We start from the raw sequence: 13,065 nt of genomic DNA, 5'->3' as shown, positions 1-13,065 counted from the left end.
AGCACTCCCCACCTCCTCCTCCATTCTTAAAGATGTGCTTCCTATGTGGCTAGCCAACAGATAAGAAGTGAGCAAATCACAAAAACCTACCCTAATTGCTCACGTAGATAGAATCTTTCCTTTGGTTTGAATCAGAATGTTTCTGAATCTACCCACTCTCCTCTACATCCCTTTGTACCGCATGTCCTGCACATTCCCGAATGCCAGCTCTTTGTCACTCAATATCCTCCCCTCTCCGTATCCCATAAGAATCTAGAATGTATTCCTGGTGGTAATATTCCCAGCTAATACGCTACAGGTACCAGCCTCTCTTGGAATTGCGGGCTAAGGTCTAGCTAATGGGATTAAGCAGACATTGACAAGGACTTTGGCAAAGGCTACTAAATGTAGCTGAACCATAGTTATCAATGGCTACCTCCATTTTAGGAACATCTAAAAATACCCCCACTGCTGAGAAAATGAAGTTCAAACTCCTCAAGGCATCCCCAACTGTTAACCTCCTAGCATCCCCACATCATCTCCCCCACCCACATTCCTCTGGCTTCCTCTTTTGAACCTGTCTACACCTTCACTATTCCTTCAGTCTGGAAATCCTTGCCACGCCCCAGAGTTAACCTCCACTCAGTCTGGAAACCCAGTTTGTTTGTTTATTTATTTATTTATTTATTTATTTATTTATTTATTAAAAAAAAATTTTTTTTTTTAACGTTTATTTATTTTTGAGACAGAGAGAGACAGAGCATGAACAGGGGAGGGGCAGAGAGAGAGAGAGGGAGACACAGAATCTGAAACAGGCTCCGGGCTCTGAGCTGTCAGCACAGAGCCTGACTCGGGGCTCGAACTCACAGACCGTGAGATCATGACCTGAGCCGAAGTCGGACGCTTAACCGACCGAGCCACCCAGGCGCCCCTGGAAACCCAGTTTAAATACTGGCTGCCTTTGCTATCAGGACTCTGTATATTCTTCCACTGTAGCCCGTGGCATACCGGGCCTAATTATTTCTACATCTTTTTTCTTCCCCCATCAGGGTGCAAAAATCCTTCAAGACACAATGTGAGTTCTTTGTTTCCTTGCAGCCCCACAAAGATACTAGTGCTCCTGTCACCCCTGAAACACAGAAGGCATCCAGTACCCGCCCATCAAATGAATGATGTTTTTAAAATTTCAAGAAAAAGGGGAGAAAAATGCAATATGACAATAAATTACTAATAGTAATGACAATAAATTAGTAATAATAAAAAATATGTAACTCCAAATCAGGGTCAATATCACAGAAGTCAATCACAAATGCTCTGAGAAGATTTGGAATAGAGAAAAAGCAGATGAAGGCAGAATTCAAATAGCCAATTAAATCTGCTGCATTTAAGCTTCCCCTCATCTGCTAGAAGAATCGATCAATAATAGGCTTGGGTTTGTGTTCGGTGTTCTACTTCTGAGATGAATGAGCAAGCAAGCAATGAGGTTACATGTCAGAATTTTTAAAAAGCATAAATAATTTAACAATGGCAATAAACCTTTAGAATTCTATTTTAACCAATGTTTTTTCTTTTCCCCCTGGGGGGGTGGCGATTATGCTAAAATTTCTTTCTGATCTCTTTATTGGTTCTTTACAAAATCAATAAATACAACTAAAAACATACACACATTAAGAAATACTCCCAACAAACTGAATACTTCCCATCCGTGCCCTTACAACATGACACAAATTTCACCATAATAAAATTCACAATGATAAAAAATTTAATCTGAGTCCAGCTCGCGAAAGTGATGTGAAATATTCAAATTGCAAACACAGACAAGGAAAGGAATTGCCTGGAAACAAAGTACTTCCTATCTTGCTCATTGAAGTATGTCCTCCCTGCCACCAAATGTTCATTACCTTCGTCCTGGCTATCTCCAATGGCCATGCTGATAAATTACGCAGTCCCCAGTTCCCAGGACTCGCACTGTTTTAAGGACCTCTCAGTCCAGCACCTCGCTCCTACTGCTTGGGCCACCCAGTCACATGGCCACCCTGGGAGCAGTCCCTCCTCTCATACTTCACTGAACAAGTATGCAGTAACTTCCAAACTGCAATTTTGTCACAACTGTACTCTTGAAAGTGGGGCCCTTCTCATTCCTCAAACTAACAGCAATATGCAAGCTGCCCTCACATTCAAATATCCTATCAGCCAAGAACGCTGCCCACACAAAACAACCGTAGGATTTTAAAATTTAGTTTACTTTTATTGGATTTAAATTTTCTGGATTCAGGGTTGTAAGAGGATTTAACACTTGACATCAAACATTAAAAACAAGCCTGAGAAAACACTAGCAAGATACAAGACTCATCATAGTGACCTCAATTAGATTTTCAATGCCTGTCAAGTTAATAGCATATAGTGTCATTGGCTTCAAGCCCTTGAACTGGAACAGCACAATTCTTTTAGAGAATAGAAGTAACAGCCCTCAGTTTTTGCCTTAAAGGCAAACTTTTGATCCTGGCTCACACTAAAGTAAAAAGTAAATAATAGCTGTATAACGGCAAAAAAAAGCGCAACAAACTGAAAAAAAGACAATGATAATGAAATTTCCATTTCGATTTCATTCCTGCACACAAATTTGACTCAAAATCATTTCTAGGCACCCTCAACTGAAACTGTCCCACTCAATCTGAGGATTCACAAAACATTTCAAGAATGAGACCTTTTTTGCTAGGTCAACTGAATTTCTGAAATAAAGAGTTGCAAATGACTGAACATTAAGTTATTGACAACATTTATGTGAAATCTTTTCACAATAAAATGTTTCAGAAAAGGCTAAAAAAATAAATCTTCTTTAAAAGACTTTAATATTCTCCCTACACTATAGTTAAGGGTCATTCACAATTTTTTAAACGTACGTTAATTCAACTGTCAAGAATCAAACATGATTCTTTACCGTCACAATATAAAATTTCTAGAGCACTCATTAAAAATATTTATCAAATATTTAGTAAATGCTAAATGCAATGGTGGTGGTAAGTGATGAAACAGGTGTGGTAAACTGTGATCCCAATCCATATTAATTTTCTACCCCACCATTGTTGTTTTTAATTATTTAACCACTCCAAAGTAGATCCCTGTCCCCAGTTATTCTCTTATGTTATGGTGAGTATGTAATTCTCTCCTCCAGATAGCTAACTTTCCATTTGGATAGTGACAAGATCAGAGACCTTTCCCGATAATACCCCATAAAAGATTACATCCACAAGAGACTTCCACATAGCATTCCCTTATATCCCTTACCCAACTTAATTTTTCCAAGTCTACTACATCCTGTTTATTTTGTCTGCCCCTCACTATATTGTAAGCTCCCTTGAGGGCAGGGGACTCAGAAATATTTGTTATATGAAAAAGTGAATTTTCTTTTGCATGGTGTGCCCTTAAAAATCTGTTCCTCTATGTAAAAAAAGCTATTAACTTTCTTATAAAAATCTAATTTTAATTTTGAATTGCTAATAGATTTAATAGGTAAGTGTCTGTGACTATATTATTCTTAGGATGATTAGTCTGCATGTTTGCAAATTTCTATTTATTTATTTATTTATTCATTTATTTATCTATATTTGAGAGAGAGCGAGCGAGCACCCATGCATATGCAGGTGAGTGGGCAAGAGGGGCAGAGAGAGCGAGAGAATCTCAACCAGGTTCTTCGATCAGCCACATGCTGGGCTTGATCCCATGACCCTGGGATCATGACTCGAGCTGAAATCAAGAGTCAGATACTCAACCCACTGAGCCACCCAGGCACCCCATATTTTGCAAGTTTCTATGGGAGTTTCTTAAGACTCATCACTTACATTTTCAAACTAATATGCTGCATTGACAAAACTGTTATTTATTTTAAACAAACCATAATAAGCAATTATAAGAGCATCAGTAAGGGAAAGATTTGCTCTCCAATATCAATTTGCATATGTTCTAATTTGAGTGTCTGAAAGTTAAGCCATGATTTCAAAAATCTGCATCAGTTTTAAAGGTTCAACCTTCAAAGTAAATGAGGACACTTTTGGGGCACCTGGGTGGCTCAGCTGGTTGAATGTCCAACTGTTGGTTTCAGCTCAGGTCGTGATCTGTTTCACGAGGTCAAGCCCCACATCAGGCTCCAAACTGAAATCGCAGAGCTTGCTTGGGATTCTCTCTCCTTCTCTCTGCCCTTCCCCACTCACACTGTCTCTATCTCTCTCAAAATAAAATAAAATAAATAAACTTTTAAAAAAATGAGGATACTTCCACTAAGTATGGTGAAGACAGCATTATGTCTATCTTTATCATGTGTGCCTATTAATTCCATTATAAAATAAGTGAGTAGTGTTATTGATAAAAACAATAACTATGCTTATGAAAATTCCCCCAACAGTAAGGGCAGATATAAAAAGTTCCTTTCTGGGGCGCCTGGGTGGCTCAGTCGGTTAAGGGTCCGACTTCAGCTCGGGTCATGATTTCGCGGTTTGTGAGTTGAAGCCCCATGTCGGGCTCTGTACTAGAGCCTGGAAACTGCTTCGGATTCTGTGTCTTCCTCTTTGTCTTCTCTTCTCACTCTCATTCTCTCCCTCTCCCCACCCCCCCTCAAAAATAAATAAACATTAAAAAAAATTTTTTTTAAGTTCCTCTTTGGACTAATCAAGCCTTGAGAGACAATACTATTTTATTTTTGATTAAAACTTAAACTTATGTTGCCTCATTAATTTGATTGTAATTAAGCACATGCAGACATGGAAAACTGAACAAATGAGTTTGTGGTAGGTGGGGGTAAGGGGTCTAAGGTACACATATATACCTCAAAGGTGGGATTAAATCTCTTGTGTTTCTTCCTGCAAAATTTCCCCATCTATGGCCAAAATATATTAGTCATTAAAGGTTTGAAGTTTAACCAAGCCACAAGAGTAATCACGCATTTCTTCACTTAATACAAATGACTTTTCTTGATATACCAGATCTCTTATTCTCACGAAGTATCCTTTAAGGCCGAAGAGTAATTTATCAGTCTCTATCATCTAGGAGACTTCCTTACATCCTTCAGTGAAGACAGGATGTGGTTTGTGTGGAAGCAAACTGAGAGCATAGGACAAACTGTTAGATTCTCAAAGAAAGAATTAGGCCAAAAACAATTTCACATCAACAAAATAAACCCCTCCTTGGCCACAACATGGACTTTTCTCGCTCAATCAAATTTCTCAGCTAAAAATCATCTGCACTTGGGAAGAAAAAATAGAAAGACAAGGACTATCTGGAAATTGAAAGATACAAACACCATTTGGGGTCCATCACCGATAAGACCTTAAGAATTCTAGAATCCATTCATGTACAAAATACGCTGATTGTTATTTTCCCTTTTCTGAAACGCTTGTCTTGCGTATTCCTTGTCCCTCCTCACTGACCTTTACATGTGGCTGTGGACCCATCTCATTCGCTGCTCACTGGATCTACTCTCAGCAGGTTTATTTCAAACATGGCTACATTCTCTTACTTGAACCCACTTTTTTTCTGATTGAGTAGGACAAGGATAAATACAAAAGTGGTTTAACAAAAACCCGCAGATTCCTTGGGACTTTGCTTATTCATTCTCCAATGTGTTAATTGCTCCTGAACTTCAGTAACACCAGTTCTGTGTACTCTCAAATATCCTTAGCCTAATTTTGAAATTGAGACTGAAACCTCGTATTATATAATAAACAAAATACGCTGATTCTTAAAGAGTCTGCTTTTAATTAAGCAGACCATTATACTCATCATCTGATAACTAATTCGTTATTTTTTTTTTCAATGTTTATTCAATTTTGAGAGACAGAGAGAGACAGATAATGAGCGGAGACAGGGCAGAGAGGAGGAGACACAGAATCCGAAGCAGGCTCCAGGCTCTGAGCCACCAGCACAGAGCCCGACGCAGGGCTCGAACTCACAAACTGCAAGATCATGACCTGAGCCGAAGTCGGTCGCTCAACCGACTGAGCCACCGAGGCACCCCATAACTAATTCGTTTTATTTTAAAACCTAGTTCTTATAGAAATGCTGCACCCTCAAGCAGTCTGCTTTTCGGTTTCCATGTACATGCTGGTGAAGCTCGTTTCACACTTTCATTTTAAGACCAAAAATCTTTTGCTGGCATTTGAAACCTTCCATTTTGGCCTTGATTGGCAAAACCTGTTTAGTCATTTTTTTTTTTTAGAAGAGATTTTGCTAAAAACTAAACCAAGCTTTTTCACAGCTCCTTGCATACAGCTGATAGTCAACTAATAGCGGAGTTAATAATCAAGCCAGTATACAAATTCGCTCAATATTAGACAAATGTGGCAGGCTGCCCATATGCATACATTTAAAATCGGTCTGTCCATTTGTGCAAAAACTGCTTATGCTGCTTTACACATTTCTGTACTGTTTAAAATGTTTCAATGAACACAATATATTTTAATGTTTTCTTAAAAAGCCAACTGAAATACAAAATATGCATGTTTAGTAAATAAAATTTTAAAACATGTATTCTGCAAATGTTATCTGTGGTATGTCATCCTTTAAATAAAATTCATTTGTTTTTTAGAGAACTGCCCATTTCCTGCAATAATCTTAGCTGGTCAGTTAAGTGCATTACTCAATATATAAGTAAAACATCATATAGGTGTTTTGTCTTGCCTTTGTACCTTTCAACTCTGTGTGATTTAAATATATCCATTTTATATCATCATCACATACAGTAGTAACTAACACACAGCTCTTATAAAGTGCCACATCATACTGTATATATTAACTCATATCCTGTTCCAAGCAAGCATTTTACACATATATGTTTTTCTATATACGTCCCCATTTCACAAAGGAAAAAATGAGGTCCGGAGCTAGCCCACAGTCAATAGCTGACAAGGGACAGAGCCAGGATTTAAGCCCAGGCGATCCTGCTCTAGTCCGGGCTCTGCATCAGTGTGAGATGTTACCTTCCCTGAACACGTGACAATCTCAATAATCAGGTGTTGCCTAACATCACATGGGTACCGAAATTACCATTACAAATGTGGGGACAATTCCACTCCTTACCACAGAGGCAGGCTTTTAAATACCTCTCGTCTTCCCCATTTGAAGCAGCACTACCTTCTTTCATAAAATACTATAATCCTAACATAGTTCAAGCTAAATCTGTATTGTAGGTTTCTTCAGAAATGTGGCCCAACTAAATCTAAGCTCCTTACTGCAGCTAAAATTTCATACATATGAACGGGAGCCCTCTGTATCTATCCTACTTTGAAGAGTCGGCAAACTAATCTATTAAGCATCACATTTTCATAAAACTATTAACTGATGAACATGTTGGACTGTTTTTTTTTTTTGTAACGAATAAGTTGATTCTTGAACAAGGGTTTGAACAAGGGTCCACTTACACGCAGACCTTTTCTATTAAATACAATACAGTCCTATTAATGTCCTTTCTCTTCCTTAGGATTTGCCTACTGACATCTTCTTTTCTCTAGCTTCCTCTTTTGTTACGAATCCATACATAATACATATACAAACTACGCGCTAACGAACTATGCTATTGGTAAGGCTACAAGAGTAGGCTATTTGTACTGTGCTTTATTTCTTGACCATTCTAACCCAGTTTCTGGTGGACTTCTAAAGAGGGATGCCTATCTATTAATCAGGATTTACTCTCAAGAGGGAAAACTCACAAAACACTTTTTTCAAAGAAAAAACACTCGTGCCCTCACAGACACGGTTATTTCTTAAGCTATCCCTAGGACACTGAAGAAATGGTTACGTAACATTTTCCTCTTCACCATGGTTTTCATCTGCAAATTCAGTTTCAGGGTTTAGGTACTGTTGACCGTATTTTCTTTTTTAATGTTTTTATTTATTTTTGAGACAGAGAGAGACAGAGCATGAGCAGGGGAGGGGAAGAGAGAGAGGGAGACACAGAATCCGAAGCAGGCTCCAGGCTCTGAGCTGTCAGCACAGAGCGCAATGCGGGGCTCGAACTCACAGACCATGAGATCATGACCTGAGCCGAAGTCGGACGCTCAACCGACTGAGCCACCCAGGCGCCCCGACCGTATTTTTTTATTAACAACAACAAATTAAGAAATAGACATTTTGATTAAACTTGCTACTCAATCAGGGGGGATGCTCATTCCTTAACTTCCTCTGCCTGCCACCCCTCCCGCTCCTTCCAGCCCCTTATGAGGGTGTATCTGTATACTGGCTCTGAGACACAGGGTGACAGAATTTCCAGAGATTTGCAGGAGGTCGTATGTGGCATCACCCCCCACCCCGTACACTTGTATCTGGGATCCCACTACGAAAAGGAAACCATTTCACAACGATGTAGAACGCGGAGAAGTAGAAACCACCAGCAAAACCCAAAACAGACATTTAACATTGTATTTTCCCGCCCTCCTCCCAGTGGCCCAGCGAATCACTTTTTTCGTCATGTACTCACTTCCTTAGTGAAGGTCCTACTGAAGGTACTGCAGCTGAGCGCTGAGATCTTACTTGCAGCCCCTTCCCTCACGCCCCTCAACCCCTTATTCCGAAGCCCCTACTCTTCGCCAGATTGTACCCTGCCCCCTCCTTTCTGTCTTGGCATCTGTCTCAGTTCATGAACGTTCATTTATAGTGATTTATGGTCTGTCCTCCCCACTAGACTGGAAGCTTCATGAAGGAAAAGACTGTGTTGCTCACAACGTTTTCAGAGCTGTGGACTGTGTTTGGCCCAAGAAGAGAATCAGTACAACTGTCCCAAATGAAAAGATGCAGTGTTTAGGAAAATCAAACCCCACATTGGCTCCACCCTCACCTCAGGTGTAGTGTGTGTGTGTGTGTGTGTGTGTGTGTGTGTGTGTGTCCCTCTGTCTCTGGGAGGGAGAAGGTTGGGAGAGGCATGTAAACAAATGCTGTAAATGCTAAGACTTAAACTCCCTTCCCCAGACCTGGGGTACAATACTGGCTGGAATTTTCCTACCAGGAAATTCTCTAGGATTATCTCATCTCATTGTTCTTTATTCCTCAAATATAGATGTTTACACTGTAAGGCTTTTATTCAGTAAACCACTTAATCTGTCCTTTCCTCCTGGTATTCAACACTTTCTATTTCCTTTAACAATCCTGTGCCTGTCTTATTTAGTCTGCAAACTTTGGGTGAGCAGGGGAATGCGGGTGGGTGGTAATGAGGCAAATACAGTCAAATTAAACCTTCCCACCCAGGGCTTTACATCTAAAATACATGTATAAGGTTTACCTTTGCATTTGTAATTGACATAATGAAGCTGGGAATAAAGAAGGAATATATATTAAAGATGCTTTGTAAGTCTCTTAAGGTAATACATGTCCCCACCTAGATCAAATTTGCAGAAACAAAATGCACATTTCTACTGAATTTTATTGCATTTCTTTGGCGACAGTTTAGTGGCTACATGAAAGGCATATAATAGCTATGCTTATTTCTGGAATGACTGACACCCTTCATCTTCTTATAAATATCTCTATAGAAGTCTCCAGTATGCCATTAACAGTAGCATAACAATAGGGATCCTCTAGCAACAAGGAGAAAGCCTCATCCACAAACATAATCTGTTTTCCTTTAAACCATTATTCAATGGGCCACATTATTTCTTTTGTATTTTTTTTCCATCAGTCATTCCTAACTTAACCTTGAGATCTGTTCAGTTGCATGTTCCTTTTCACTTCCCCCATCAGGACCAGGGATCATTATTCTATCTGGAATACTTCTCCGCAGTACTAATAGCTTCCCAAATGCCATCAGGCACCTCTTCTGGTTAGGGTGACAAGAGAGAAGCTTTTGTGCCCTGCCAGTTATCATGATTTCCCATTGATTAGCAAGAAACGGTGACTCCTTAAAGATCACGATCAAATCTGGGCTTCACGATTCTGTGTATAGATGTCTACTCCTAAGGCAGGACTAGTCAGTATGACTAGGTATCCATAATCTGTGAATTACCACCATTATCAAAACAAGTAATTGTTTTTAGGTTCACCTCCCCTGTTTAGGTTAAACCCCTCAATAGGGTAAACTAAAATGTAAGAAGCACTATTATTTAAACAAATAAATGTTAGAGCCTTTTAATTTTATACTCTGTCAATACACCAGGCAAATTCATCGACTCAGGTAATAACCCCAAAAGTCGAGGCCCCATTAACATTGCCCTTATTCACTTCTTTTTTTAGAGCCAGCTGCAGTAGACCTATTTTCTAAGGCCTACAAAAAACACTCAACTCATAATTACATCTTTCAGTGGACATAGATATAGCTGAATTAATCCTCCTCAAACCTCATTAGAGTGAATTGCCTACCCTTCCACCAATGCTTTGCAAAATGGACTGTGAATTTCACCTCCACTATTTGAAAGAAGTGGCAGTAACAAGTAAAAATGTCCAAAAGAATGGCAGAAAGAGCAAAGAAATGCAAACAGGCCAAAAAAATAAAATAAACCTGACTCATATTTGCCTAAATGCTGCCTCTTTTTATACAGGAAAAAAAAAAAAAAAAAAAAAAAAAAAAAACAACAGTGCTCAAAAAAGTTAAATATTCACATTTGGGCAAAAACTCCAAATGTAAAGGTTATGATATGCTTTTAATTACTTAATTTCTGTTTTTTAGCATGTAGAAAGACAGTCAGGAAAATAACAGCAACACTTGTAGGAGTAAATGTAAGTAATTGGAGGAAAAAAGAATCCCCTTCATTAAATGCATTTTTTAAAAAATATGGAAAACCAAATTCTTCACTTCTTAAATCAGTCTTAACCAGCCCTAAGATGATTTCTGAGCCACTTACAGGTAAAAAGAAGGGGGAAAAGTTCAATGACCTTGTAAATTAGGGACTCAAAAACCATAGTGGTGTGGTAATCTGCATAGCCTCAGGGTAATTACAGAAAAACACTGGTCTGGGAATTGCTTTTTTTGGAAAATTACCATGAGGTAGGGGAAAAGGAGGAAAAAAAAAATGGAAAAATTGGGAGAGACTGCAAGTGCTAAGATACCAAAAGGGAACCCAAACGATGAGACATGCAAGCTCGTCTGCCCCTCCTGTCACACAAACAACTTCTTAGCATCCTTAGGTAAAAAGAAAAATAGTCATTTTGCACAGGCGTTAGCTGAATGTTCGAGAGTTGGATGAATGGGGAAGACTTGTTATACACCTAGTGGTGGGTGGATTTCACCAGGCTGCAGCCTCCACACAGCTTTTCTTTGCTGCACTGCAGAGGCGCCATCTTCTCCGTCTTAATCTTCACTCAATTCAATCCTTTTATCTGCACCCTAAAAAAAAGACCCTGAGGACCCTCCCCGGCAGCCCGCGCCCCCAGGGGGACTAAACCAGACTGCCCAGCGCTGCCAGGGAAGAGACCGCGCCTTAATCAGACAAACGCCTCCTTTGATGCACAGGAGGGGAGAAGAGCTCGCGCCTCCCCTCCGCCCGCCACTGCCCTAATCAGACGCACACCCCACTGTCCGCGAATTTCTCCCCAAGGACTTTCCAGCCCAACACAGAATTAGCAAGCCCCGGAGGTGACGAGGAGTGGCCGCGGAGGGCCCCCCCCGAGGCTCCGCCAAAGCGGCCCCAGCAGCGCCCCAGCCCCCTCTGGGACAGACGCGCAGCTCCGGGAAGGGAGTCGGGCGGGAGCCTCGGTGGCGCACAGACCCAGGCGGCTGGCTCAGCCACCGCGCCCCGGGCTGGCGAGGGCGGGGTGTCGCGGCTTTTGTTCCCGGGAACCTTCTCCCTCTCCGGAAGGAGCTGAAGGTGCGGAGCGAACGCCAGGGCCGTCCAGGCTTTGGGGAAGGTGCGAGGTGGCCGTGGGTCTTCGACCCCTCCCATCTCTCTCAACTTACACAAAAGGGAGACGCAGAATGTACAAAGTTTGCCTAAGGAAGGTGGTGCGCGACCCTCTGGGGTCGCACTGAGGCGGCCGCAGCGAGCGGCCGCCAAAGGGAAGGAGCGAGAGGTCGGGCAGGGAAGAGGTGCTGGGGATAAGAAGAGAAGGTGAAACGGGGCAGAAAAGGCAAAGGGAAAGGGGGGCTGCTTCCCGAGCTGTCCCGGCTCCTCCTCCCCAGGGCCGGAAAGAAGGAAGGGCACCGATAGAGCCGAGGACGGGATCCAGGGACGCTGCGTTTTCGGTTTTCCCCACGTGCTCCGTCCCCCTTCCCCCCCACCCCCCATCTGGAAGTCTCTCGCCTCTCCCCCAGCCCCCGCCCGCGAGGCAGGGACTGAGTCAGGGTCAGAGCTCAGGATCGCCTCCACCCCTCCTCTCCCACAACCGGCGCGGACCCCGGGAGCCCGACGCCTCGCGAGCTCCCTCTCCGCCGGCCGGAGCGCGCGTTCCCGGGCCAGGGCTGGGCCGGAGGCGCGGATGCGCAGGGCACCCGCAAGCGGGGGCGTGGGACGTGGAGGGAAGAGGGGTTCCCTGGACTGCCCCCGGCTTCTTCGGATTAAAGATTTAGGGGCGTGGGATTCCCACCGCAGCCCCCACCCCCAATTCCGAGGCGCGGCACCCACCTCCAACGCCCGAGCCGTCCAGGCGGCCAGTAGGACCAGTGCCAAAGCAGGCAGCATCGCGACCCTGCGCGGGGCACCGAGCGCGCTGCTGTGCGAGTGGGATCCGCCGCGCCCTGGCTCCGCCGGTGCCGTCGCCGCCGCCGTCTCCGATGGCCCCCGCGCTCGCGCCGCTCCGGCTGCTCTCTCCAGCCGCTGCCGAGGAAACTGACGGAGCTGGAGCGCGGCGGCTGGGCTCGGAGCCCGGCGAGTCAGCTGATCCAGCCCACCCCGTTCGGCACCCGAGAGGGACCCCTAGCGGAGCCGCCGGGGAGCTGCGCGCGCGCGGGCCGGGAGGGGCCCGCGCCCCCGGCGCCCACAGGTGCGGCGGCCTCCGCTCCTGCGCGCCCCGCCCCGGCCGCCGGCCGCCGGCCCCCGGGGCCTCCGCGAGCCGGAGCGAGAGTCTGGGGCCGGGAGAGGACCGGTGCAGGATCAGGGAAAGGTGAGTCGTAGGACGTTCGGGCTCCAGAAAAGTCGGGAGCGCTCGCCGCTCGTCCCCGTGAGCTTGACTCAT

The 13,065-nt window shown here is 43.4% G+C and overlaps 1 protein-coding gene across 7 annotated transcripts in view; it reads right to left on the bottom strand.

The window, feature by feature from the left end:
* The window catches only part of APP (amyloid beta precursor protein), a 274,512-nt gene extending 261,890 nt beyond the window's left edge, over nt 1–12,622 (bottom strand). For all 7 annotated transcript variants that reach the window (XM_019467786.2, XM_019467787.2, XM_019467788.2 and 4 more), the window contains exon 1: nt 12,516–12,622. In XM_019467786.2, the coding sequence (XP_019323331.1) occupies nt 12,516–12,572 (57 nt within the window). In that variant the 5' untranslated portion in view covers nt 12,573–12,622. The remainder of the gene's footprint in view (nt 1–12,515) is intronic.
* Nucleotides 12,623–13,065: the final 443 nt, after the last annotated feature.

This window comes from Panthera pardus, unplaced genomic scaffold (genome assembly GCF_024362965.1).
Source record: "Panthera pardus isolate Hobbes unplaced genomic scaffold, ASM2436296v1 HiC_scaffold_16, whole genome shotgun sequence".
NCBI classification, from domain to species: domain Eukaryota; kingdom Metazoa; phylum Chordata; class Mammalia; order Carnivora; family Felidae; genus Panthera; species Panthera pardus.
Note: the sequence above shows the minus strand (reverse complement) of the source record. Positions and strands in the feature narration are given on the sequence as shown.